The sequence below is a fragment of the Archocentrus centrarchus genome, chromosome 7, assembly GCF_007364275.1.
Source record: "Archocentrus centrarchus isolate MPI-CPG fArcCen1 chromosome 7, fArcCen1, whole genome shotgun sequence".
NCBI lineage: Eukaryota > Metazoa > Chordata > Actinopteri > Cichliformes > Cichlidae > Archocentrus > Archocentrus centrarchus.
The window spans coordinates 11,479,833-11,506,493 of NC_044352.1; the positions used below are offsets into that span (position 1 = coordinate 11,479,833).

Below are 26,661 nucleotides of genomic sequence, written 5' to 3' on the forward strand. Positions count from 1 at the left end.
TCATAGTACTGCAATCTTCTGGACAGAGACCTCTGATGTTGTTCTTGGAATCTGCTGGAGCCACTCTTTTAGTTTCTGGTTCCTAATGCTCCTGTTACCACTGGGACCCCCTTTGGACTTTACCTTCCACATCTGCTCCAATTGTTCCTTGAGCCCCTGGTACCTCTCTGTTTTCTCGTGCTCCTTCCTCCTGATGTCGATGTCCACTGGGTCACAACTGTGGTCTTCTGCTCCTTGTCAACCACCACACTGTCAGGTTGGCTGGCCAGCAGCTGCTTGTTGGTTTGGAACTCGAAGTCCCACAGGATCTTAGCCCTGTTGTTCTCAACCACCTTTGATGGTGTCTCCCATCTAGACTTTGAGACTTCTGGTCCATTTGTGGCACTGATGTTCCTGTACACAATCCCAGCCACTTGATTGTGCCTCTCAGCTTATGGGGTCCCAACTTACATTTTACATACTTCTACTATGTGCTGGCTAGTCTCTGGGGGACCTTTGCACAGTCTGCAGCTTGGGTCCTGTTGTCTGTGGTAGACTCCTGCCTCTGTGTATGTGGTGCTTTAGAGCCTGTTTTTGTGCTGCCATGATGAGAGCCTCTGTGCTTTCCTTTAGGCCTGCCTTGGTCTCTTGGTGTCTGCCTTTGTGATGTTCACTAGTTCTTGTTCTGGGAGGTTGCTGTGGTCTGTTACTAGGTCTACCAGCCACTTGGTGTTGGTGATGTATGACACCTGTTTCTCTTAGATCTTCTTCCAGGATTGCTTAATTTCAGCTCTGGGTGGGTTTGCCCTAGTATTATTGTTCCTTTGTAGCTGAGAGTACACCCTGGATGGATCTTTGGAGAGCAGGCCATTTATTCTGTTGGCCTCTACTACTCTGGTATATCTCTTCAGTCTAGTGGCCACAGCTGTGAGCCTTTTGTTTGGCAATTTCTAGTGTCTAAGTTATGAACATCTTGTTGTATCTCTTTTTCATCCAGGGCCTGTTTCTCATGATGCGCTTCTGCACCTCAGTTAACTGATTAACATCCTTCTGGCCTTCCCTGAGTTTGGCTTCCAGTATTCTTCTTCACGGGGGGGCATCCTCTACATGCATCCTTGATTTTGCTTATAAGATTACTGTGGCAGTGCCATATATGAGCTTATTGGTTTCAGTGACACTGGTAGTGGGGATGGTGCACAGAGTGGTGTTCATATCTGCAAGCATTATCGCTGATGGGACTTTATAAGTGAGCTGGGGGAATTGTGGTCTTGGATGGGGGTTAGCTTGAGTTTAGCCACAATCTTCCTTCTCAGCTTACTAGATACATCTTTCATTGCAGGGCATCATCTAGTTCAGTTCCACTTTTGTCTTCTACTGGGGTTGGCTGTAGCCTCTGGGTTTTCAACTTCGATAATAGCTGTCTGTTTGATGATGTTGCACTGAGCTACCAGGTGCTTCTTGGTAAGTGTGGATGTTGGCTTTCTACTCATCCATAGTTCCCAGTTGCATATAGCCCCTCTCATTGGGTCAGCTGGCATAGTAGCATTCCATCAGTTCCATATTGTCAGTCTTTGTCCATGTATACCTTGTTCCAAAAGCCCAGGTCTTATCAGGTTCATATATATATGTGTGTGTGTGTCCATGTGTAAAACACACTGTCTCATTCAGTGTTTTGTCATGGCTTTGTAATGGCACTTGTAGCAGATTTGAGGACTACAGTGTTTGTTCACCTTAAAGATGTGTCAGCCCTTCTCATTACTGCTACAGTATATACAGATGTGTCATGCCTTCATACTGTGCAGTGTCTCTCTATTGCGACTAAGTGTATGTCTTTTTGCAGCCGTTTCTTGTTTATTCTTTTCTACAAGCAGGATAATGTTTTGTGGTTCACTAGCATGAAATACTGTGAAGTACAGTGAAGTGTGAGTGGATCGGAGGGCAAAGTTGAGAACTGCTGAATTCTGCACATTCAACATTTCACATATGAACCCTGCATATTTCCTATGGGGTCTAATTTGTTTCTGTAACTGGGAATTTTATCGTCCCTTCTTGTCTTAGAAACAAACAAAAAACCCAAAAAACAAGATTGATTGATGATTTTTGATTTCTCTCTGCAGTAACTTATATTTGGCTGTTGGTTCTGTTCTGGGACCTCCCAGTATCAGTGGCAACAAGCAGTGTCAAACTGGAGGAGAGTGTGGTCTTAAGTTTATGGGCTGTTTACAGTTAGTTTGTTTTTTTTTTAATTTTTCTAAGGCTCTGTTGCAGAATGTAACAGTAAAATAACCTGTGGATCGGAGGTGACAACGTGGATCTGAAGCTGTAAAATAAACCTTGTCCTCTGTGGCAACAGATACAAGAATACTGGGACTGACGGCAGCTGTGGGAGGTGAATTATACATCTGCACTCTGTGTTGTGTTCCCTGCACACTAAGTCAGATATACTTTAATGCCTCAGTTCTGGAAAATGACCTACTACTACCCTGCTTTTATGGTACATAAATCACTTGCCAATAACTTGTATTGTGTCATTAAAAGCTTACATATCACACAAATGGGATAATTATACGCCATCGAATCATATTAGTCCTTTAAGACTACTATTTTTCTATCCTCATTTGTTGGGCATTCTTTTGCAGATTTTTTTTGAGTGCTTACTGAAAAAAACAAAACAAAACACTGATATCATGTAAATCAAGTTTCTAAAAAGCAGTCACAGGAACAATGGGGTTAAGGGTTAAATTAATTTTGCCGCAAGATATTTCTTGACATGTCAAGAACATGTTACATACAATCGAGCATTCTAGTGGATAAGAAACACTTCAAGTAGGAACAGGAAATTACTATGCTTGCAAAAGGGGGAGTAGTGATAGAACTCACAAAAAGAATCTGAGTGAAATGACTGTAACTCTTGCCTGTAAAATTTGCTGTGCCTTGAAGGCTACTTAGAGAAAGAAAGGGGCAACAGCAATTTAGCTCAAGAGCACCCACCATGACAACAGATAAATACAGAAATCTCATGAAAGTTTGGATTGCTTGATGCATCTCTCTGTTTTGCCAAGGAACACAGTGTTGTTAAGAGACTACAAATAAGTTACTGTGGTGCTGTTTAACTTGCATGTTCATGTTCTATTTTACTAACTTATTTTGTTCCTTTGTTATTTGGTGACATTTTGAGGTTACTATGTTCTGCATCACCTGGAATTAAGACAAAAGCCATCATTGCCTGGTGAGAGGGAATTGTACTTAGGAAAACCATCAAATTATATTTTTAACATTCACTGTAACCAGTTGCTTCAGAAAAGAGGTAGCTAGCTATACATTACATTAATTATCAAATACAATAACAAAATAATGAAATACAAAAATGCCACTGTAATAAATTTACAGTATTTTCCACAAAAAACATAAACTTTCTTTTTTTTTTCCTAAATAAAAGAATTGTGTTTAGGCTGCAGAAGGCTGACAATCACATTTTTTCTTCTAAGCACAATTGAAAGCTGTTGCAGAATGCATAATTGCAACCATAGAGGTAGCTCGTATTATTATATATTATATAATATTTTACACATTTATTTGAGTTTTTACTGTTAAATTGATGCACTGAAAACAGGGTAATACATCTCTATGTAATCTGTGGTTCTAATTCTGAATCTTGTGCTTTTAGTTTGGTATCATAATACACACTTTTCCCCTCATCCTTTTTAATGAAGCCATTACACCACAGTCTTATTCTAAGATGTTTCTTTGAACCTGTCTGTTTACATGGTATATATCGAACAGTTATTAATGTCCAGAAAATTGGCAGCTCTGTATTTGCTTTTTCTGGTGCACATTGGAGCACTGACGTTACCCAGGTTCTGTTTTTCCAGGTAAAGGCATCTGCTTTGTCAACATGAATAAAACTGTTACACTGACATTAGCGTGCAACTGGTTCTATGCCAGCTCTCTAGTTATTGATTCCACTGAGGATGTCATTGTGCTAGAATTAATTTTCCCTTTTCTCCTTTTTTTTTGTAATCCAGTATTATGAGATTCTTCTTTACCCTCATTAACACAGGTTTCTGGTTACACTAGATTCAGTGTTAGAAGTTAAGGCTGTCTCTTCTCTGTTTTTGCTGGTTGTTTGTCTTGTTACAGCTGAATTGAGTCATCCTTCAGGCCGATTGGGCTTTTAATCAAAGAAGTGGAAAGAAACAAAAACAAAAAAGACACAAGAATGCAAATTGTCAAAGTCATATCCTATATTTAACCTGTGATCATGCAGAACTTGGTTCAGGGGAAACGACAGTCGGATCTGATTAGGTAGCTGCCATGCCTAGTAATAGAAGTAGATTGCAGTATAGAATTACTTAAATATTACTGCTTTTGAATGGAAAACAGCTATTTTGAGAGTAGTGAATGAACCAAAACATGAGCTCAATAAAAATGAGAGGCGGTACACTTTTAGGTGATCATTCTCTGTGGGTTCACCAGTATTCATGTCGCGCCACTGTTCTAACATCGTCATTTGAAAATATGAATTAAAACTGCTTAATAGATTGCGCTTAGCTCCAAGCTAATGCAGTTTCTGGTCTCATGTGTACTTATAACATCTTCCACAAACATCTGTTTACAATGTAAATAACTGAATGTTTTTTAATATGCTAGCAAGCAATTATTTTGTATGATGTATTGATGATGTGTTTTTGAAAAAGCTTATAGTTAGTGTTGGTTCAGGAGACCTTGAACCCTCCCTTAGTTGTGTTGCAATAGGCCCAGGCTGCTGGGGGCTTCCCATGATGGACTGAGAGTGTCTTCTTCATTCACCTCTTTTCACTCTCGCTCTGTTTTTACACAACTCTGCATTTAATCATTAATTATTAATCTCTGGCTAATCTCTGACTCTCTTCCACAGTGTGTATTTGCCCTGTCTCTGTCACCTCACTCCCAACCGGTCATGGCAGATGACTGCCCCTCCACAAGTCTGGTTCTGCTGGAGGTTTCTTCCTGTTAAAAGGGAGTTTTTCCTTCCCACTGTTGCCAAGTGCTTGCTCATAGGGGGTCATCTGATTGCTGTATTACTGTAGGGTCTTTACCTTACAATATAAAGCACCTTGAGGCAACTGTTGTTGTGATTTGGTTAAATATGAAAATAACAGTGTTCAGTTTCACACTCATGCTCTTTGAGGCCATTTAGAGTGTTGCTGTAAACAAGAAACATGACAGAATTCATTCTTCAATGAGACAAAAAAGTGAACTTGAAAGAGAAATTGAAACTATGATAATTTTGCACCATCACACAGCTGGCCAATATTGTGTAAAGGGGAGTTAACAGTAGTAACATTGCCTGTTTAAGAAGCCCTCGGTTTCAATCCCCAGCTTCAGTTATCACTTCAGAGGTTGTCTTTAGTCATGAAGACTTAATAGGTGGACACTGAACATTTCACAGCTGTATAGAAAAGTTAACCTCTGCATTAATGGTTTTTAGCTTGATTCTGTAAGCTCCTTCATTATATAGGTGGCTATTTGAGAAACTGATTGCCTAGAAACATTACAGGTGCCAGATATAAACTACTACTTTGCTGTGGCAAACAGACTAGGAGAGCCTACTGATTTTAATGACCTGAAAGCTTGTTTCTAATGGGATGACTGGATTTACTATTGATTATGTTTTCAGCACATCTGGTGGTATAGGTTTGTGATTGCCGCACACTGCAAATTGAACTAGCCACCACACAAGCAATGGGAACATTAATTTCTCTTGCAATATTAGAGATTCCCATTCACTTATCCACACCCATTACATTTAGCCTAAATTAGAAGTCTGATTGTATTCTCCCTGATGACAATTTATCAATGCATGCCATGTACACACACATACACACACACACACACTCAAAATGTATTCACAGCAGGACCAGTCAATAAACCTGGTCATTGATTAAGTGTTCTACATGGACAGAGTGCCTTCTCTACTAATAAATGTAGACTCACTTGTACACTTTTTGATGCCAGATCCTTTCTTCACAGCATGTCGACTAAGCTTGCACAGGAAGTTATTCTCCCAAAACTCTGCAAACCAGATATTTCTTCTGTTATTCTCTAGTGTTCGGCTGATGAAGTAGCGATCAAAACCTGAAATCAAATCCAACAACAACACAAATTCAGTTCAAGGCAATCCAAAAATGTTGAAAGGTAAACATTAAGAGTTAACTTTTTATTGCGGTGACATGTATGAAAAAAATTGTCTGTTTAGGCTTAACAGTAATGACTTTTTATATATGGTTTATATAGTATATTTTTTTCTAAAAAGAAAAAAATAAATCAGTGACATCAAAACATACAAGAGATTCTGCTCTCGTAGGTTATTTGAATATGGTTGCATAGCTCCCATATACAGATTCACTTACTTTTTATTAGCAGCATATATCTGTAACTGTGCACATACTTTGAAAATGAAAATATGCTTTATATGGTACAGTATTGGCCTAATTTCTGACAGAACTGTCATTGAACTGCTTCCATCTTGATTAGAACACTATTTTTTAATGGATATAAAAGTATTTATTCAGGTTAAAAGGCAGTTATCAACAGTATAAAGCCTTTATTTTGAAAGTTTTTTTGTCAAATGTGGCATCTACAAGGTAGAATGGAGATGATTAAAGGAGGCAAACACACACCAACAATAAGCAGTAAAGGGCCAGTACTAATAGTGAATTTATTTTAAAGTAAGAACATTTTCTTTTCAAAGAAAATCCAATATTTTGAGCATTCAGGTAGAGTTTGGCAATGGAAATACCTTTGATGGACTGTCGTTTGGGTAGGATGGTGACAGCACCTTCTGCCATTTCTTCTTGGTTCAGTATTGGTGTAATTTTGGAGCCCCAGCTGTCTGAACCCACCCAGATGAAATGGCCTGTCTGATTGGCCTTCTTAGCTGCTTGAAGGAGACGCCTTTGGGACAGAGAAGGGAAGTAATGTTTATAAATATTGCTGTTCACTTATATATTTCTTGCACGTATGTTAATACAATGTTTAACATAAATCCATGATGTATTTAAAAATAGATCCTGTAGAGTAAAGGTAGCTGCTTTGCATGACTAGAATGTTCTAAGACAAAGTTTCACTGAGGCACTTGAACAAAATTGAAAAGCCACCATAGAATCACTATTCCTTCTCAGTGCAGTGGAATTCTTCCTGGCTGTGGCAGAATGATACCCCTGCCACATTTGTCCAGGCTTGTTGCCAATGGATATAAGTTTGGGGAGTCATAAAAAACTGCCAATAAGCTCTGCTGCTGCAGCAGAGTTGCATCGAGAAAGCTTGAGCATAGTGACATAAAATTTAAACACAGCCACCTGGCATGTGAAATACTACCAGCCCTTATATTGCACAGAAAAATATCCAACATCCTACTGTGTTGTGGAGATCAGATTTTCACATAGTGCACAATGTTTTAACATCTCAGACTTCAGTTTGCAGAAAAAGTAAGGTGTAACCTTGTAAACATTTTTTTTTTTTACATTTGTAAAGAACAAAGTTGGCAAGCAGTGACTCATCCAACTAACTTAATGTCTCTTTGCTTTAGTTTTATGACTGTGAGGATTTATGTTTGATTGGTAATGATTTTTTCTGAGTCTGGTCTCACAAAATTTTGTGAAATGAGCATGTCTTAAAATGCAATTATGTGCACCATGTAAAAAAAAGTGAGAGAAATAGATTTTTTTTTTTTTCACTGTCAGGAGATTACAATAGTGGCAATATGACAAGATTGCCTGAGAAGTATGATATGAAATAACACAGCGAGAAGTAAAAAAAGGTACTGATTCGTGGTCATGAATGAGCATCTACACTTCCCATTCATTTTGACAGTCCAAGTTCTGTTCCCACCTCACATTAATGGTATTTATAAGGTGTAAAATTGTAATTATGTTGCAGTAAAACTGTAATATAATCTTAGTTAGTTGGCTAACAATTTTGATATCTTGGTTACTTACATGCTTTTGTTACTTGCATTTCTTGCTTTTTGTTCACTTGAAGAACTTTATTATTAAACACTGCATTTAATTGTATTGATCTAAATACATTCATTATAGAAGCTTTATGTGTTCCCTGCCATTTTATTGACTATGTACCATTTGTATGTAAATTAACTAATTAGTGGACTTTAATGTAAAGATATTTATAGTGAAAATGAAATATTTTAATGTGATTTGTTTTAAATGTATTTATTCATTACATAGATCATGTTATTTCCTCACACAGCAAAAACCTCTGCATAGCACGAACATACCTATGTATCTAGACTCTGAAAGGCTAACCAGCAAATATTATTTCTTATACTTCTATGACCCTGAGATAAGGCTGAATAATATAATTATTGTATCATATTAAAGGAGTTCATCAAAATAGCACAGCCTCTTATACGTTCTCTGTAGGCAATTTTGGGTTCCTATTAGCCTTCTGAAGGCTCACATTGACCAAATTCAAGGATAGAGAAAGCTGAAATCCCCCTGGCTTTCTGTAATTATTGTATATCCAGACTATTACCTGTTATCAGGACTGGATTAAGTCAATGAGCACTGGGACTTCTGCCCTGGTCATTATCAAGAGACTGCTTCAAATCACTGCCCCCTTCCACTATGAATACAGTGGCCTATTGAATAGTTGCTGAGAAACATTTTCCCTTCCAAAGCACAAGTTTTCTGTTTGTTAATTCAGCCTACAGCAAATTTATTCCTTCTTTATTCAGGCTATCCATCTTGATAGTAGATAATGAACTGTAATTGATACAACTTCCTGTACGTGGCAGTGGCGCAGTGGGTATGCGCTCGCTTTGCAGCCGGAAGGTTGCAGGTTTGAGCCCCTGTCCCTGCGCTGTGTTGTGTCCTTGGGCAAGACACTTAAACCACATTGCCTAACGGTAGTGCCAGTCTCTGGCTGCATGACCGCAGACGCTCGTCTCTGGATGAGTGATCTGGAACGAACATTTTGTTGTGTGCCTTGTGCACACAATGACAATGAGTTGAATCTAACATCTAACATCTTTGTTTCTCTGCAAATAAAAGTAGGGACACTGTTAACATTACCTTTGTATACTGTAATAGATAGGGACAGCAGAACAGATGCTGACAGTGCTTTACTAGAAGGGATATGGTGACTGGATAAAATATTAGAAACCATTTTCAGTGTAATGCTGGTGAAAATATCATAAAATGGAGTAAAGTCGCCAATCCCTCCTTAACCCAAGCTAAGTTTATAAGTAGTTGTGATAAAGAACAACCCCTTTTTTTGTTGCTGCATTAACAAGCATTGATACTTTTGTTGGGTATATTGTTTTCTTCTAAGCTTAACTCTGGACATATGAAATAACTTGTAACTGAAACTAATAAATAAATGTTTATATACAATGTAGCGAACGTATGTAATATTGAAATTAAGCCTGAGTCAGCCATGAAAATGACAGTCTGACCGACTGACTGAGTTTACACATAGAGTGCTGCAAATGAGGAAATGGCAGAGGCTACTCTGGGCAATTACAGGCTACTGTATTAGCATTTTACAGCAGCAAGATACAATTACATCCCTTTGCATGTTACATTTGTGATATCTTGTTTCTATTAAATTGCAAGCTTACATAGCATTTTGCTGCTGAGTGGAACAATTAAGTTGATGTGGTCTGAATGGCAGCAATGCCGTAGTAATGATTCTGGACAGGTGCATGCCAGCGGTGGCGAACCAATGGTCAACTGAACATATTCCTGATTAACTGGTCAGTCACTGGTTCAGCTAAAAATCGATTCTGATCTGATTCTGGTCACTAGCCAGTTATTTCATGTATCACTATTACAATAGAATTCCTCAAGTCCAGCAGCCTTAATATTGTACCAAAGTCCTTGAGTAAATGTAGAGATTCATGATTAGTTTTTATATTAACTATTTCACTTGCCTCTTGTAGCTATGCCAACATAGGTATATGGCCCAGGCTGCTGATGTTGCACTCTGCATCTTTCTAATCCTGACCCCTCTTTTACTCACTATGCATTTGAATGCCACTAATCCATGTCATTAATGAAGCAAGTACTAAACAGTAGCTGAGATAACCATTATGATCATTGATAGTACTCAGGATTCTGCTGTACTCACCTGATGTCATCCTCATTGGCAAAGATAATGACTACTCGAGCATTAGGGTTCTCACTCAGCCTGCGAATAATCTTGTCAAACTCTCCAACTCTTGGTTCACGTGGTATTTTCACTGACTGGGAAATGCACAGGCCACCTGATTGGAAGAGAAGAGAGAAAAGTTTCCACAATGAAACAGTTTCATTAGGAGAGTATATTTATGATGCAGTTGCACTTGTGTTTTTCCCCCTAACTCTTTGGTAGCCATAAATGGACTCTAAGTTTGCCTTTCTCTTCTTTTAACCTACACAAAGCTTCTTTTTTTTCTTCAATCTTCTGGACTTTTTTTTTAAATGATAGATGCACTATTATATACTTTCCTTGGACCAAGAGAGGCATTTTGGAGACATGGCTACCCATCAATTCAAGTTATTGTTCTGACAGTGAAACCAGGGGACAGTAGAATTTGTTAGTACATAAAATTTCTACATATAGCTCTGAATATCCATCCATCCATTTTCTTCTGCTTACCCAGAGCATGGGGGCAAGCAGCTTAAGCAGAGAAACCCTGACCTCCCTCTCCCAGCCATGTCCTCCAGCTTATCCAAGGGAACACCAAGGTGTTCCCAGGCCTGCCGAGAGATACAATCTCTCCAGTTCATCCTGGGTCTACCGCAGGACCTCCTCCTGGTAGGACATACCCAGAGCACCTCACCCAGGAGGCATCTTAGTCAGGCGCCCGAGCCACCTCAACTGGCTCCTTTTAATGTGGAGGAGTAGTGGCTCTACTTTGAGACCCTCTCGAATGACTACACCCTTCACCTCATCTCTTAAGAGGTCAGCATTTCCACTGCTTGTATCTGCAATCTCCTCCTTTTGATCACTACCCAAAGCTTGTGACCATAGGTGAGTGTAGTGACGTAGAGTGACCAGTAGATCAACATTGTTGCTTTTACGCTCAGCTTTCTCTTCACCACAATGGACTGATACAGCGCTCATATCACTGCAGCCATGGCCCCAATCCATCTGTCAATCGCCTGCTCTCTTCTCTCGTGAACAAGACCCCAAGATATTTAAACTTCACTTGGGGCAGCAACTCATTCCTGACTTGGAGTGGGCACACCATCTTTTTCTGGCCAAGGGCCATGGTCTTAAACTTGGAGGTGCTAATTCTCATACAAGCTGCTTCACACTTGGGTGTGAACCACTCCAGTGCAAGCTGGATGCCACCACGCGCTGAAGCCAACAGGACCACATCATCTGCAAAATGCAGAGATGAGATACAGAAGCCTTCCACCCTTGGCTACGCCTATAAATTCTGTCCATAAAACTTACGAACAGAGTTGGTGACAAAGGGTAACCCTGGGAGAGTCCAACACCCGCCAGAAATGAGTCTGACTTACTGCCAGCAATGTGGACCGCTGCCCCAAATCTTAATGCGATGCTGCAGAGGCATGTGAACCAAGACAGCCCTACAATGTCCAGAGCCTTCTGGAACTCAGGATGAAGGGTGAAGGGTCACCCACCCCAGGGGCACTGCCACCAAGGAGTTCATTAGCTACCTCAGTGACCTTGCCCCCAGCTGCTACAGAAGACATGTCAATGGGATTGAGGAGGTCCTCGAAGTATTCCTTCCACCACCTGATATCCTTGAAATCAATAGCACCCCTCCTGCACCTGTGAGTAGAGCAACACTTTCCCCTTATGGTTTGCCAGAATTGCTTTGAGGCAGACCAAAAGACTTTTTCCATGGTGTCTTCAAACTCCTCCAACACCCAAGTTTTTTCTTCAACCACCACCCAAACCACATTTCACTTGGCCTGACTCCAAAGTCCCAATGGTTAACCAAGCCCGACGGGACTCCCTCAGGTTAATGGCTCCGTTCACCTCCAGCATCCATCATCCGGTTTGAGGATTACCACCACGACAGGCACCAACCACATTGCAGGTGCAGCTCTACGCAGAAGGCTCAACAATGGTCCCAGACTCCCCAGAATGCTGTTAAATTTCTGCCCAAGGCGGGAGTTGAAGAGCCAATGGACCACTGCACCTTCACTAAACGTTTGGGTGTGCCAGGTCTGTAAAGCATCCTCCCCTACTACTTGATCCAACTCACCATCAGGTGGTGATCAGTTGACAGTTCAGATTCAGATTCAGAATACTTTATTGATGCCAGAGGGAAATTTCTGTTGTTACAGCTGCAACCATTTCATTTAAATGAATAAAACCAAAAACAAAATAACATACACTAAAGGCATAAAAATATAAAAACTAAAGAGATAGTTTGGCTATATACACATCTAAATCTATACACATATAAAACTTGTGAATGCAGTGTCTGTGACAGTAGACATAATCTGGAGTATACTACTTAAGTATTTCGGCTCCTCTCTTCTTGCTGTGAGATGAGACTACTGTGCTGCCCAGCTGTTATACTGGTTAAATCATGCACATACACTAACAAGTTAATTTGGTTTGTTAGTTAATGGTTTGCCCTCCCCTATATGGAATGGACTGTACTTAATATGGCATTTCTTTACTGTCATATAACACTCAAAGCACTTTTACACTGCAAGCTGCATCCACAGACACATTTTTAACTCTCACACACATCCATCTGGGTTTGCATGTGTGCAAACCCAGATGGATGCATCAGGCAGTATTTATGTTTCTTTATCTTGCCCAAAGACACTTCAACATATAGATGCAAAAACTGGGGATCAAACACCAGCCTTCTGAACAGTAGACGACTCACTCTAAATCCTGAGCAACAAAAAATGATGAGTTTTGATGGCCATATGTGAGAATTGGGTAACCAGTGAGGACAACAAAGAGTCCATCCAAGAGATGTGACTGAAACAAAAAGTATTACTTGTAGTACTACACCCCATACCCTTTTAACAAATGACTAATAAAATAAAAACTAATTTCAGACTTCATTCAATTTCAGACTAAAATTTACATGTACGTGGCTGAATGTGTATGATTTTACACTACAATCATTCAAAAAGGCAAGAAGAATTATTTTTTAAAAAATTGTTCTTTCTTGCCTTTGTCAGCAGTCATCATGAAATGGCCACCGTCGTGGGATTTTCAAATGGCCAATTGGCTTTATCACAAAAGTAATCAGAAGAGACTATATGGACTCATTTTGATACTTCTATCCACCTGTGAATAATTTCCCTGTAATGTTAAATTATATCCTGCTGTGGCAGAAAATAATGGTTTATTAGTGCGTGCCTGGTGAATTTTAAGTTGTAAATTTTACTAGCTCGTATTTGTTTAATTTCTTTAAAAAAAAATGTTAAGCAGTCCACTACATTATCTACAACTACAGCAATTCTCCACTGATTAGTTTAAAGAGCGCCCTCACCCTCGTACATTCTTTTGAACACAAAACTAAAGGCAGCAGGGGATATTCCCTGGTTACCAACAAGCTCAGGCTATTTAACTTCCAATGCAACATTTCAGGAAAACTGTTTTGTCACCCTGCCAAAATGCCACAGAGAGTATGCACATGCTAATGAATTTCCCTTTCGTGACCCAGTACAAAGCCAGCCCAATGAGCAATCAATGCAGGAATAATACCCCCAGTCCAGTTCATGGCAGCCATACTCACACCATAAAACAAAGCCTGCCCCTGTTCAGTTACTAATAGGTTGTGAAACTGGAAATATCAGTAAAGAATAGAGGATGCCATGAAATTAATGATGTTGAGCTACTTGGCTCATGGGTATAAAAAGTCACATCCAGTTAAGTCAAACAGGAGCTTCAGTCAGTGGCTTGCACTACTGTTTTTATGGTACACTGGAGGAAATTTAATGATGCTTTCTTTTTCTTCAAATCCATGCTTTTACTATTCCACTGAAGCTGTTTTTTAGAAAAGCTGCATGCATAGCTTTCTGTTGGTCATGCATGTCACAAGCACAACACAACAGTTCTGGCTTATATTTAAATTCACTTGGTTGGTAAATGGATTAGCAGTTTCTTTACTGAAGGAATATATTCATCCCTCTGTGTTTACTGGCCCATGTCTTGTTGTGTGTTGTTGAGTAATGTTTTTGTTTGCACTCAAGCAGTAGCTTTAAAAAAAAAAAAAATCTGCACAGCCACATTGAACGCTTGATTTACTCATTTTTATAAGCCACAAAACCTAATTCGAATATCACAAAAAACACAGAATCATGATTCCGTAATCTGGAATTTCAAAGCTTTCAAAGCGGATGGCATTATAGTCATTTCATGTCATCATTTTACTCTTAATTTATATTTGAGGTGAATATTTTTTATACTTTGAAGCAATTTGTCAGGTACTTTTCTCTGTGAACAATAACAATTACACATCCAAGGATGTACCTTATATTGTAAGGTAAAGGCCCTACATTAATTACAGAAAACCCGACAGTCAAAACAACCCTCTATGAGCAAGCAATTGGCGACAGTGGGAAGGAAAATCTTTTCCTTTTAACAGGAAGAACCTTCCGGCAGATCCAGGCTCAGGGAGGGGCAGCCATCTGCCACAACCCGTTGAGAAGACGTTCATTGAAATATCACAATTTATTACACATGTGACATAATTCCAGACCTATACATCATAGTAGCAAGCAATGACGGTTGCTCTGGTGTTGCCAAAGAAAATATATGATGTGATATTGGGATTTTTTTTTCACAGATAGACAATTGTTGCATGCAAACAGCCTATTACCCAAGCATTTTAAGACTGATACACAGCATACACCTTGTCAACCACCATCAATCTATTTAAGAACTGAAGAAATAAAGGCATTCTAGTTCAACACTAATTTATCATTGGTTACTGTAGTGGCCTTAAGGGGAGGTCATTATATAATAGTGGACTGACAGATCTCTGTTTAGATGTGTTTAAATTGAGAGTTTGCATTTGTTACCTTAATGTTGACAGGTTGTTAGTCCATTTTGTTCTGTTTATAGTTTGTCTTTAAGAGTTAGTCTGCACCAGAGGTGGGAAGTAATGAAGTACAAATACTTTGTTAATGTACTTAAGTAGAATTTTCAGGTATCTGTACCTTACTTGAGTATTTTTTATTTTTTTTTAAACTTTTTATTTTTACTCCCTACAATTTTCCACAAATATCTATACTTTCTACTCCTTATATTTTCAATACAGGCTCATTACTTTGGCTTTCAGATATTTGAGGGAAGATTTCATTTCCGGTCTCTGTGCCCTCAAACATCAAACCGATCTGAGCCTAAATGAAGGAACAAGAGACAGAGACAATTCTACTGTTGTGGCAGGTAAATTTAAATGCAACGTTTCTAAATGCTCAACAAATATCAGCAAACACACAAAGTATCTGACATTTATCACACAGTGTGTCTGCTAGCTAAACATCCAGCTGCTGTATTTCAAGGGAGAGAAAAGAATGAGCGATAACTTCACTCAGAGATGGAGAAAGCTGTCAGAAAGAGGACAGGAGAGGAAGGAGAGAAGTTATATGTAAATGCAAGGACTGCAAAACTGCGGTGTACTAATTTTGTGTAATTCAAAGATTATATGAAAATACTTTGCAGGTTAGTGTGTGACAAACAGGTTAATTTACTGTACTATGTTTACAGTAAAGCTCAGTGTTGGACTGGTGCACAGCGGCTGTGTTCATGGTTACATGAAGTGTAGCAGAGATGAATTGGAATCAAAGCTGGTGATGCTTAGATTCATTCACTGAATTCAACATATATACAACTTGTATACTGTCAGTGTAGGGGATGGAAATCAGCCAAGATAGCTTGTGAAATTCTGGGTTACATCTTGTTGAATTCAATTCATCCACACAGAGCTTTTACTTCTACTTAAGTACAGAATGTCTGTACTTTTGCCACCTCTGGTCTGCACTAAAAGTGGTTAGGGTTCTGAGTTTAGCCTGTAGGAGATTCTGAAGACTCCTGCAATGTGCTTCACTGTCATGCAGGAAATAGGTTTCTCTATGCTCATAAAGAATATGACTGTTCCTGATGATGAGCACTGTATTCAATTTTAACAAAAAGACAGCAAGGCCGAGTTACACTGTACAATTTATAAAACTGAAATCGCACTGCTGGCTTTGATTGGTGCTGAAAGCACTGTACTGAACCATGAACCCCTAATGCTTATTCACCTTCTCTCTTTGTGTGTTCCCGTGTTGTAGTTTTAGTCGTGGATCTACAAATACTCTAGGCGTTTTACTGAACAGCAATTGGAATTAAATGTGTAGAAGTATGTAAGAAACAAAGTTATACAGTATTACTCTTACAAAATATGTACTCATGATTGTTGAGTCTTTGATTAAAGTGAAGCAGAGGTTTATCTGCGTAACTCTCTGCCGTTACACTCGCATCACATGGGAAATTTTGCAGCAGACTCTATCAATCATTAGGCTCTATGTCTTTGCCTCACTGGTACTTCAGTCCCCCATTCCCACAACATCTGCTCTATGGAAGCAGAGCACTCATCCCTTCCTTTTCTTCTCTTCTCACATCATGGCAGCAGGCTGCAGCATTGTATAACTTGCAAAGAGAATACCAGAAGGACCAGAGGTGCACAAAACTGGGACCTCCACGGAGTCAGTGGTGTAACTCTGTTAGGGTAGACATGGCAGTTTGTTTTACCACTGATTTATGCATCTGTTTTTTCCTCTTATGCTACAAGGATATAGCATGGTTAAAGACATGGTCACTTGACTTAAGGATACCCAAGGAAATCCCAAGAAGGGAGCAGCCACTGAGCAAGATGCCCATATATGTATATATTTTTTTCTCTTCTGTATCCACCAAGGTTCACTGTTACATTTCAAAAAAGAATAAAAACTAAAGTATAGAGAAATATCTTTATTGATTCAGCCATGCCAGGCTGCTCATAAATGACATTTTTACACAACCTAAGTGGCTTTTAATTGGCCTAATTATAGGTGCTTGCTTATTGCACATTTTATATTAATATTATTGAATTAAACCAGTCTCTACAGGAATCAGATTTTTCAATAAACTCCTTGCTTGATTTCATTTTGCCATCGGACAGGATGTAATTAGAGGGATCGAGTGTAAGACTGGCCCTCTTCTCATCTGCACACTGTTTTTCATCACTTTCCTTAAACTCAGCAAGGCCACCAACAACATATTTAGAAAGGCAGTTATAAAATGACTAATTACAGTTGTGGAGCAATTCTAAGAAAACAATCAAATTACAATTTCAGGTACGTATTGGATCACAGTTAAAAGATTTAAACTATATTAAGACTGCATGTACAATAACAATCACTGATGTGAAAGAGCAGACTGAACTGGGTTACACATTTTCAACACAAAATCTTAATCCTCAAGTATACCTAGTTTATAAATGTCCCGTTGATGCTAATAGGTTACCTGATCTTTAAATCTTCCAAATCCATATCAGGTGCACTCATCAAACCTTTGATTCAGCTATTGAAAAAACCTTCATGAGCTGTATGTGTCTTTCCTAACACTTATCCTATACAATTCTCAACTTCTGAGCCACATTGAAAAATCACCTCTAAAAATATCCGTTGCTCAGGAGACTGCTGGTCTCCTCTTGTGTCTTCCACTGTCAGCCCCAGTCTCTGCTCCCTTAATAGCTCCGAACACTAATATTCCCTCTGATTTAACACCCTTGGGAAAAACGCTCCCATGAACATTAAATATTCCCCACCATTGTATCTGATTGCAGTTCAGCTCGTGTGGCTGGTGAACAGTAGCGCAGAAGTACACAAAATAGCTCCAAACTTGCAGCATGACGAAGGTGGAGGTACATAAATAGTAAGTTTACTGGGATGTTATAACCAAACAGATGTCATTTTCATATGGAGGACTTCAATAGAAAATGAAAATACAGAGAAATGTGAATAAACTAATGTTGCTTCTATAGTGTTAATGGTCAGCCGGTTTCGATTGCTGGATGCTCGAAAATTTTTCAGGGTTTTTTTGTGTTAAATGAATACATCAACAGCCTGGGTGTTCTGTTGCATGGCAGCAAATGATTTATTAGGCTACATACACGATCAGTTAATAATTACAAAACCAGCTTGAGTTTCACAGAGCTTTGAAATCCCATCTGCTTTGAACAGCACTGTTGCTCCATTAACGGTTCTCTATATGCTGCCATGCTGCTGACCGGTAGTCTATAAAGATCAGCAATGCTCTGCCTCCATAGTGTGATCACAGTGGTTCACATCTTACAAATAATGGCACACGAGATCAAAGAATTTAAAAATGTCAGGAAACAAAACAAGTCGATGGTGATACCTCTATACCCAGAGATAAAAATATACCCCATTGATTTAGTAAATTGTAAACAACATGATTTATGCAAATCAGTTCATCAGAAGCCTGCTATAAACTGGCGAAGTATGCTGCCTTTCATCTGGTGCAGTGAGAGAAAATGGATGGCTAGAATCGATTTTAAGCTAGAAAAAGAACAGTACAGGTAAAATCGTGACCATTCGGTGATGCAAAATGTCACCCTAGATGAGCTGCAGTGGTTCATTATTGGTACATTATCTGTTTTTACAGATTGTGTTTCTCCTCTCTTATCAGGATGCAACGAGTGAATGTGAGAGAAAGAAGCACTGGGAAGAGAGGGAGAGAGGGAAACAGCGGACCGAAATCATTATGGGAACTGACCCTGCTTGAAAAGGCTCACATTCAGTCCCATGTTACAGCAACCACCATGCTTAAGTGTCCTGGAGCAAGACACTAAATCTCCCCCCAATGTCCCTGAGGTGCTTTTCTGTCACTGATGCCATGCACTCACCTCAGTGTGTAGGACTGAGGGGATGAAAGGAAATGAATTTCTCCTCAGGGGTTCAATTATAGCATAATGCCCCATTATAATTATTATAGACTGGTGAGCCACAAAGATGCCCCAAACTAACAAATTTCTTTAATTTCTGCTGCATTCAGTAGCTTGGATGAATTAAAGGCAACTCCTGCCTGTACCATGTGTGAAGCATCACATAAGAACAACATGTTGAATGAGAGTATACGCACTCAACGATAGAGATTGCACATGAACCACATGAATGGCTTTTTTATTTGGGTGAAAAAGATGAATGGCCCTTATTCCACCTATCCATCAATGCAATTTGTCTTTATTATGGCAAGCATCTGTGCCATTTTTCACATCTAAAGCCCTTATCTGCCCCATTTCATAAAAGGAGTCTTAGTTATTATACTTCTTGTGTGGTTGTACTGCATGTGTGTGTGTGTAAACACATATTGTTCCGTCATTTAAAATTCATTTCAAACACAATGATGTCTTTTTGCTCAGCCTAGATAACTCATCAAGGACTTGCTGAGTCCATAGGTTATTATCAGAGCACAGCTTTGGGCTAGAGTTTTTGATGAGTCCTGGCTTCACCATTGTGTACTGCTGGGACAATGAGGCTGAACTGTTTTTAGTGTGAAGCTGTTGCAAATCAAGTTTCCCTTCTCAGATATCACTGAACACATGCTCCCTGTCTGACTGTGCTGTCAGTGTAAATAAATATCTATACTGGAGGACAGTAGAACAGTGAAACACTATTCTGGAGAACAGTTATGTGCTGAGAGACCATAAAATAGGCAGTCCTGTATTGTAGATATTTTTTTTTTAATATAAATATAGTCCCAGAGTGCCCTGGGCCAGGACACTCCAGGAACAGTGCCAGGGCACCTGTCCTAGGGGACTATTCACATGGCACAGAGTGATTGCATTAGTCGAACAAACTGGACTTTGGGGGTCAAATGTGCTTGAACACCGCACAGATAGCTTCGTATGAGTCCACCCACAGTTTCTTTAAACAATTGGCAGCTCTAACTCTAACTAAAACTGAATACACACAGTACAGAGTTTACTATGTGTCACAGGGCAGGTTTGCATTACTTTACCCAGCATTTTAAAACAGTTTAATAATGGGTTAGTTTTAGTATAACTTGAATAGATGAAACAAAGCCGTGTTCTCCCTGGCCAGAGGCTTCCAGTGGAAACATACTTGAGACATGATGGACATGTCAGTTTGGACTTATGTTAAACTATCAGTCCAAACCCTGAAGCATCTTGTTGATTCAATTAAATGACAGAAGCCACAGGAATGTGCCAAGTCTATGTAACATTTTGAGTACTTGACGTATTTTTATTTGTTTTCCATCAACCACCCAGTAGCCATAGAGTTGCTAATCTATGCCATGTTACTAAAATGGTACTGTTGGATTTTTGGGTATCAAAGGAGCATAAGATGAAACCAAATGATAGGAGGCAATTTTCCAGATTGCTGTGTAGTCTTATAATGGGTTTCAAATGTACTCAAGGGGATATGCTCTGATGTTAATTAGAAAGACATCTGCATGGTGGTGTGTGAAATTAGATTGGATTAAAGAAGACTGTGGTGTATCTTCCAGTGTTGTATACTTTCTATAAAAGGAGTATACCACAGTTTCTATTAAGAAGAAATAGAATTTGTCAAAAACGTTACATTCACATGTTTCACACACATGGACAAACACACACACACACACACACACACACACACACACACACACACATATATATATATATATATATATATATATATATATATATATATATAGGTAGAGCAGGTCACCTACTGATCGGAAGGTCAGCGGTTCGAATCCTGGCTACTCCAGGCTACATGCCAATGTATCCTTGGGCAAGATACTTAACCCCAAGTTGCTCTCCGACCGTTCTGTCAGAGTATGTATGCGTGTGAATGTTAGTTAATTAAAAAGCACTTAGCTTTGTAAAAATGGAAGTGCTTGTATGAATGGGAGTGCATGGGTGAATGCAAAACAGGTTGTATAAGCGCTTTGAGTGCTCATACTGAGTAGAAAAGCGCTATATAAGAACTAGTCCATTTACCATTTATTGATATTCCCTTCACCTGCTGCAGTGCATCATACCAGTTATCAAAATTAGCACACTAAATTGGCTAAACTAAGATTACTAGTGTAATCTATATTTTATTTGCTAAATATCAGGAGAAATTATAGAAAAGAACCAACTTGCAGAGGCTGTACTCTTGCAGTTCATAAGAGTGAATGTATCCACTAAATTGACTCTTATGAACTGCAAGGCTCCAATCTTTGGCCTCTGTAGCAACGACAACAACAAAGAGTCCACTCAAACTTGTATTGATGACTCTGCTAACAACCTGTGAAAGTACTAGAATATGAGGCCACAACAGGGTGGAACTCTTGCTATACTCTGGCCTCAAAGTTGATGGATCAACTCAAAGTATTAGTTGACATGGCTATTTTCTTAAGCCAAATGGCAACCAGTACTGGTGCTACATCTGTCAGCAACTCTGCTCTGATATCAGCACACTGTAAGTCCCAGAGGGAAGTGGACACACTCTATATTTATCTCCACAGTGCAGGGGCAGCTCATGGAGGGCAAGAGGGCAGCAGTGACAGAACATGCTATTTTGTACACATTATTCATCCCACACTGTTCTTTCAAGTTAGTACATGCTGTAAACATGTAGCACCCCACTGCAATCCACTTTTTAATGAAAGCATATTTTATTAAAGGGGGAGGCATAAACACGCATGCAAAGCACTTTGACCTCATTCAATAAAAGCACGATTGAAATAACTTCAAGAATGAAGAATGTCTTCATTATTTATAGGTTATTCAGTGTTGGGGTCAATATTAGCGGTGTACCTACTGAATCAGAAAGATGTACCAAAAACAAAGCAGATGTACTGCTGAAAATCTTCAATAGATCAGATATGAATAATTTTTGCTTTCATACTAATTTTCCTATTTATTAGTGTTACATTGTTTCTGAGTTCATATAATCATGGCATCTCAAATGTCAAAGAAGTTACAAGTCATTTTAGTAACAATTACTATCAGCATTGTCTGGTCGGGCTCTTTATCCATTTGAAACTTAAAATATATTTATAAGAAGCATCTTTTTTTTAAAAGCAAAACTGTGTTTTCAGAAATATATTTTGAAACATTGTTGCCACAACAACAAAAAGAGCACTGTTTATTGACTACCATGGCATACATTAAAACGATTATTTCAACCCAGTGGTGTAAGCACAGATGATTTGTCTGTGTCGGCAGACACTTCAGAAATCCAGTACTGTCCTATTTTTCAAATTAATCAGTTTTTGTTTTTAGTTTTTTATACACATCTGAAAATTTGACCTAAGTTTACATAATCCATATGTAGATTTTGGGGTAATGTTTTTCTAGTCTTTAGGAAAGAGTTCTGTCTTATTTTTAATTAAACAGTTTTGCTGAATAGCATGTCATATAGTCAGTTCCCAGATCGTGAATAAAAAGGCTCTAGGGTAACTATAAGTTAGATTTGAGAATGACTGAATGACATTTTCTTTCTGAGTGCAAATGATTTATAAATCAAAGGCAGGCCTCTAAGCACTGTGAAATGAGGTTTTCTGCACTGTGGTAAAATGAGCCACCTGACAAACATGGGACTTTCTAAGGAGAATCCAAATAGCATGTCTCTTACTGTGAATATATTTTAAGCCTAAGATGAAAAGTTTAAAGTATGCACTGCCTCCTCTTGTGAGGCAAACATTAATGGTGCTCTCTAATCATGCGTGGGTATGGGTGAAGAGCTACAGTAGGCCTTCAGGGGCATATTCTTACACTTTCCAAGAATTTTTGAAAATTCTCCTGCATATGATGTTAGACTAGGTAATATGTTCAGTTGCTAACACATTTCTAAATGAAATAGTGGTTAACATTCTGTCTTTAAATCCCTTTTGGCATATCATGGTGGTTTATTTTGGTACTTCAGATGCCATAAAGGGCATCTTTGGTTTGCTTTTCAGCAGGTTCACAGCTTTCTACATGTTAAGTGGTTGACTTTTTTGATTAGCTATAGATCTTGTTTACACTTTATTATGCCATTTCTGATGAGGGGTGGATACAGTGGGACTAGAGATGCAGTAATTAATAAATTGCTTGATTAGTGCACATAAATGAATCAGCAACAACTAAACATTAATTAATTTCAAGCAAAAGTGCCAGAGGTGTGCTAGTTTCAGCTTGATGCTTTTCTGTGTCATATGTGATAGTAGATTGAGTATGTATGGGGTTTGGCCCATTCGCTGCATAAAACAGCCTTCTAAAATAAGTCACTCTCGATATGAGAAATTATAATACCGTATTTTCCGGACTATAGAGCGCACCATACTATAAGCCGCACCTACAAATTTTTTGGAAAAAACTGGAAACGTACATATATAAGCCGCACCGGGCTATAAGCCGCTGGTATCTCCGCCGCTCTCGGTTTTCCACAATTACTCGGCACTCAGCAGAGGGGGACAGACAACCCCAAATTTGAGTTATAACAAGTCAATTCACCATTGATTCGTTCACGCCGAGCTTACGTGCAGCGGCTCTATTTCCCTCCTGTAGTGCCAGGTCGATAGCCCTCAACTTAAAAGCGGCATCATAGGAAGTTCTTTTTGTGGTTTCCATGATGAGGGAGTTTGAAAAAAATCTCTTTTGTGCCTGCTGCTAGCACTTGTTGGCGCTTTCTTCTTTGATTTCCAACTTTGACGTCCCATGATTCATATCCTGCTAAAGAGCCCCCTGGTGGTTAAAGAAAAATCCACAGAAACGCCGCACCGGGCTATAAGCCGCATGGTTCAAAACGTGGGAAAAAAGTAGCGGCTTATAGTCCGAAAAATACGGTATATGCTTCACAGTTTTCTTTGAGACAAAATTACTAATAAAAGAGATATTTAATGAATAATAAGCTCCTTTCCTAATTTCAGAAGAGTTAGCTTTGTATCGAGCATTAACAGAGATTGTTAGATGATAAAGTAACAGTGTGTTACATTTGCAGTTATATTTTCCCCAAGAAAAGATAAGGGGGTATGACACATGTATCCTGATATTATTCAAAAGCACAGATGCACTGTAGGTTTGGAGATGTCTTTGAATTTATTACATAAAAGCAAATCAGGTTTCTACTCTTTAGTAAACCCATTATATACAGTACAGTGGCTCTTTCTCAATAGTGGGAAGTGCCCTTTTGTAAGAGAGTTCAGCCTGAGAACATCAGTGAAAATGTGATATAAGTGATATAAATAGATGGCGGGTTGGTACATAAGCCCATTACAAATGGCCAAATATTTTCAGAATTATATTTCAAGTACCTGTTTCTAGTGACAGGAAATACTGGTGATCCTTGCTTCTTTCCAAAATGTGCAGCACTTTTAGAGTATACCAAGGGTCAAACGTGCTGCAGCAAGATCCAACTACCTCATTCATTTTTTAAGTAAGCATCTTCACCTTAAATGTTATCTTGCAGGTTCTCTCTGATGCAGTGATAAACAATCAAATCAATACACCCCATTTTTTTAAAAAAACTTTTGTGTCAACATATTGGTCTAAATATTTATAGCGTCACAGTGTAGAAAATGTTTTTTTTTCTCCATGAACAGTTGGTACCCCCTGATTAACTCCCAGCCTAATTGTATAAACCTTTTTGTACTGAAACCATAAAATGTGTTTGTTGCTCATTTTGCTGTCTTGCTAACCCTTTAAATGCATATCTAGAAAAAGTTTGTGATTTTAAGCTGAAAAAAAAGAAGGGACAGATTGAGTTTTATGGCATCACAGAAAGTTTGGGATATTCTGCCATGCAGTGTTGGCAATTCTCTGTGACATGATAGAGATAAAGCACATTATGCAAATAGAAGATCAGTGACAAAGTCTTGACAATCGTTCTCTCTCTGCGCACCTGCAGCTAAAACCCTTCACTGATTTTCAGTCTGAGGAATCAAATTCCAGGTGGTTGAAAGTAACATAAAGCATCCTTTGAAAATGTAGTTGTGACAGCTGTAAAGACATGAAACCATTTGCAAACTGCTGCAAAGTGCTAATCAAACAAGGTAATGAACAGTGGAAAATAGGGAAGTGCTGAGTAGCCAGAGCAGCATAACAATGTAACTGAATTAAAGTTGTCAAAAGCATTTGGAAATCCATCAAAATGTTACTGTATGAGTTTATTAAATTACATAACTTCATTTCTATATCTGTTACAGTCACTGTAAAAGTTCAGGATGCTTTGTGGTAGAATCTTGAAAAAGCAGAACTCAAAATTGTCTTTTCTGAATTAAACATTATGCATTTTCCAGCCTCTTTTTGTAAATCTAAATGTGGCTGTGGAATCATTCTTTGGCGGCTAGAGTAATTTTCCACATTACTTCCAAATGTCTCGTTGTCTTTGGCCATTAGGCGCTGATAAGGCAGCGTAAATAATGTCAGTAGGTGAACAGTGCTGCGGTATCAGGTAAAACACCAAGGATACAGGTGGATGCACAGTGTACGAGAAAATCCCCTAATGTTTCCTTTAACCCTCAGAAGCCCACCATGGCATTCATCGGGACTCAACAAGGCCTGAAGCTGGGGGGGTGGGGGTGGGGGGCTGTCTAAGTCCTGGTGAAGATTTTCTGTGTTTGGCATGTCGAACCAGGTGTGCATGAACATCTTCCTTCCCTGCTTCGATTATTCCTTCCTCTCTTCTATCCTCCTAAGCTACATAATGCAGGAAATATAGCTGAAGCTATAAATTTACATAATGATGTCACCTGTTTTTGTGAATTGATTACCTGCTCTGGTAATTCTTACTATCACAGCAAAACAAAGCTGTGATAGTAAGAATCACTTCATTACACAGACTATAGTGGTCTGTCTTTGTCATAGTAATAACTTAATTATAGCCATAGAATCATAAAATCATAAGGTGAATTTACATAAGTAAGTAATTTCCTGTGTTTATTGGCCAAACTAAACCTTTTAAAAATTACTGAAAAAGTCTTCCAACAATATTTTTCTCACGGCTTTTCAGGTTAATGAGTATTCAAATCACTCCTCTTGACATTTCCCTCATGACAAAGGGTGCAGTACGCAACTCTCATTTCTAACATTTGCATAATCTCCCTGTCATCCTGCACTGTGCTATATTTGCTGCCCTTTTCCTCTGCTTCAACTGTCATTTGCAAAAAAAAAAATCTGATTAATTATGATGTTATACTATCCGTTCATTTAATTGTAGATTGCGATGTCAGTGTGCAAATTTAGGAAACGTAAAGCCCGCCAAAAAAAAAAAAAAAAAGAACTCAAAGTTGTCATACTGACATTTAGGGTTTCATCTTGTAGGCCTGCTTCAGGTGAAAAAAATAACAGCCTTTCATTTCAAAAACAGTGTCACCATCTTATTCTATAAGACTCGCTAAATTTCATTATATAAAGGACATAATAAAGAGGCATACAATATCCACTGAAAGAAAATGACACTACTTTCCACAAGGTGAGAATAAAGTGACACAGACTACAGCCTCCTTTACTATTGAAGACCTGCACACTCTAATAAGGACGCCAGAGAAACAGCAGCTTTTCGGACAGAAGCACAAACAGAACAGAATCCAGTGAAGGACCAAAGAGTTCTGCATCAAGGACAGTCTTGCTTTTCAGTGGTGACTGTAACAAGGCATCACACTTTTATCCCTCTTTTCTTGTAATCATTTTCCATAATGACACTCCAGCCCTAATCCCAGGGG

The 26,661-nt window shown here is 38.8% G+C and overlaps 1 protein-coding gene across 1 annotated transcript in view; it reads right to left on the minus strand.

Annotated features, from left to right (window-relative positions):
* The window catches only part of LOC115783409 (metabotropic glutamate receptor 4-like), a 152,925-nt gene that overhangs the window by 31,773 nt on the left and 94,491 nt on the right, over positions 1-26,661 (minus strand). The window contains exons 3-5 of the mRNA XM_030734217.1: positions 10,108-10,243; positions 6,761-6,915; positions 5,956-6,096 (exon numbers count right to left, since the gene is read on the minus strand). Coding sequence (XP_030590077.1) covers positions 5,956-6,096; positions 6,761-6,915; positions 10,108-10,243 — 432 coding nt within the window. The remainder of the gene's footprint in view (positions 1-5,955; positions 6,097-6,760; positions 6,916-10,107; positions 10,244-26,661) is intronic.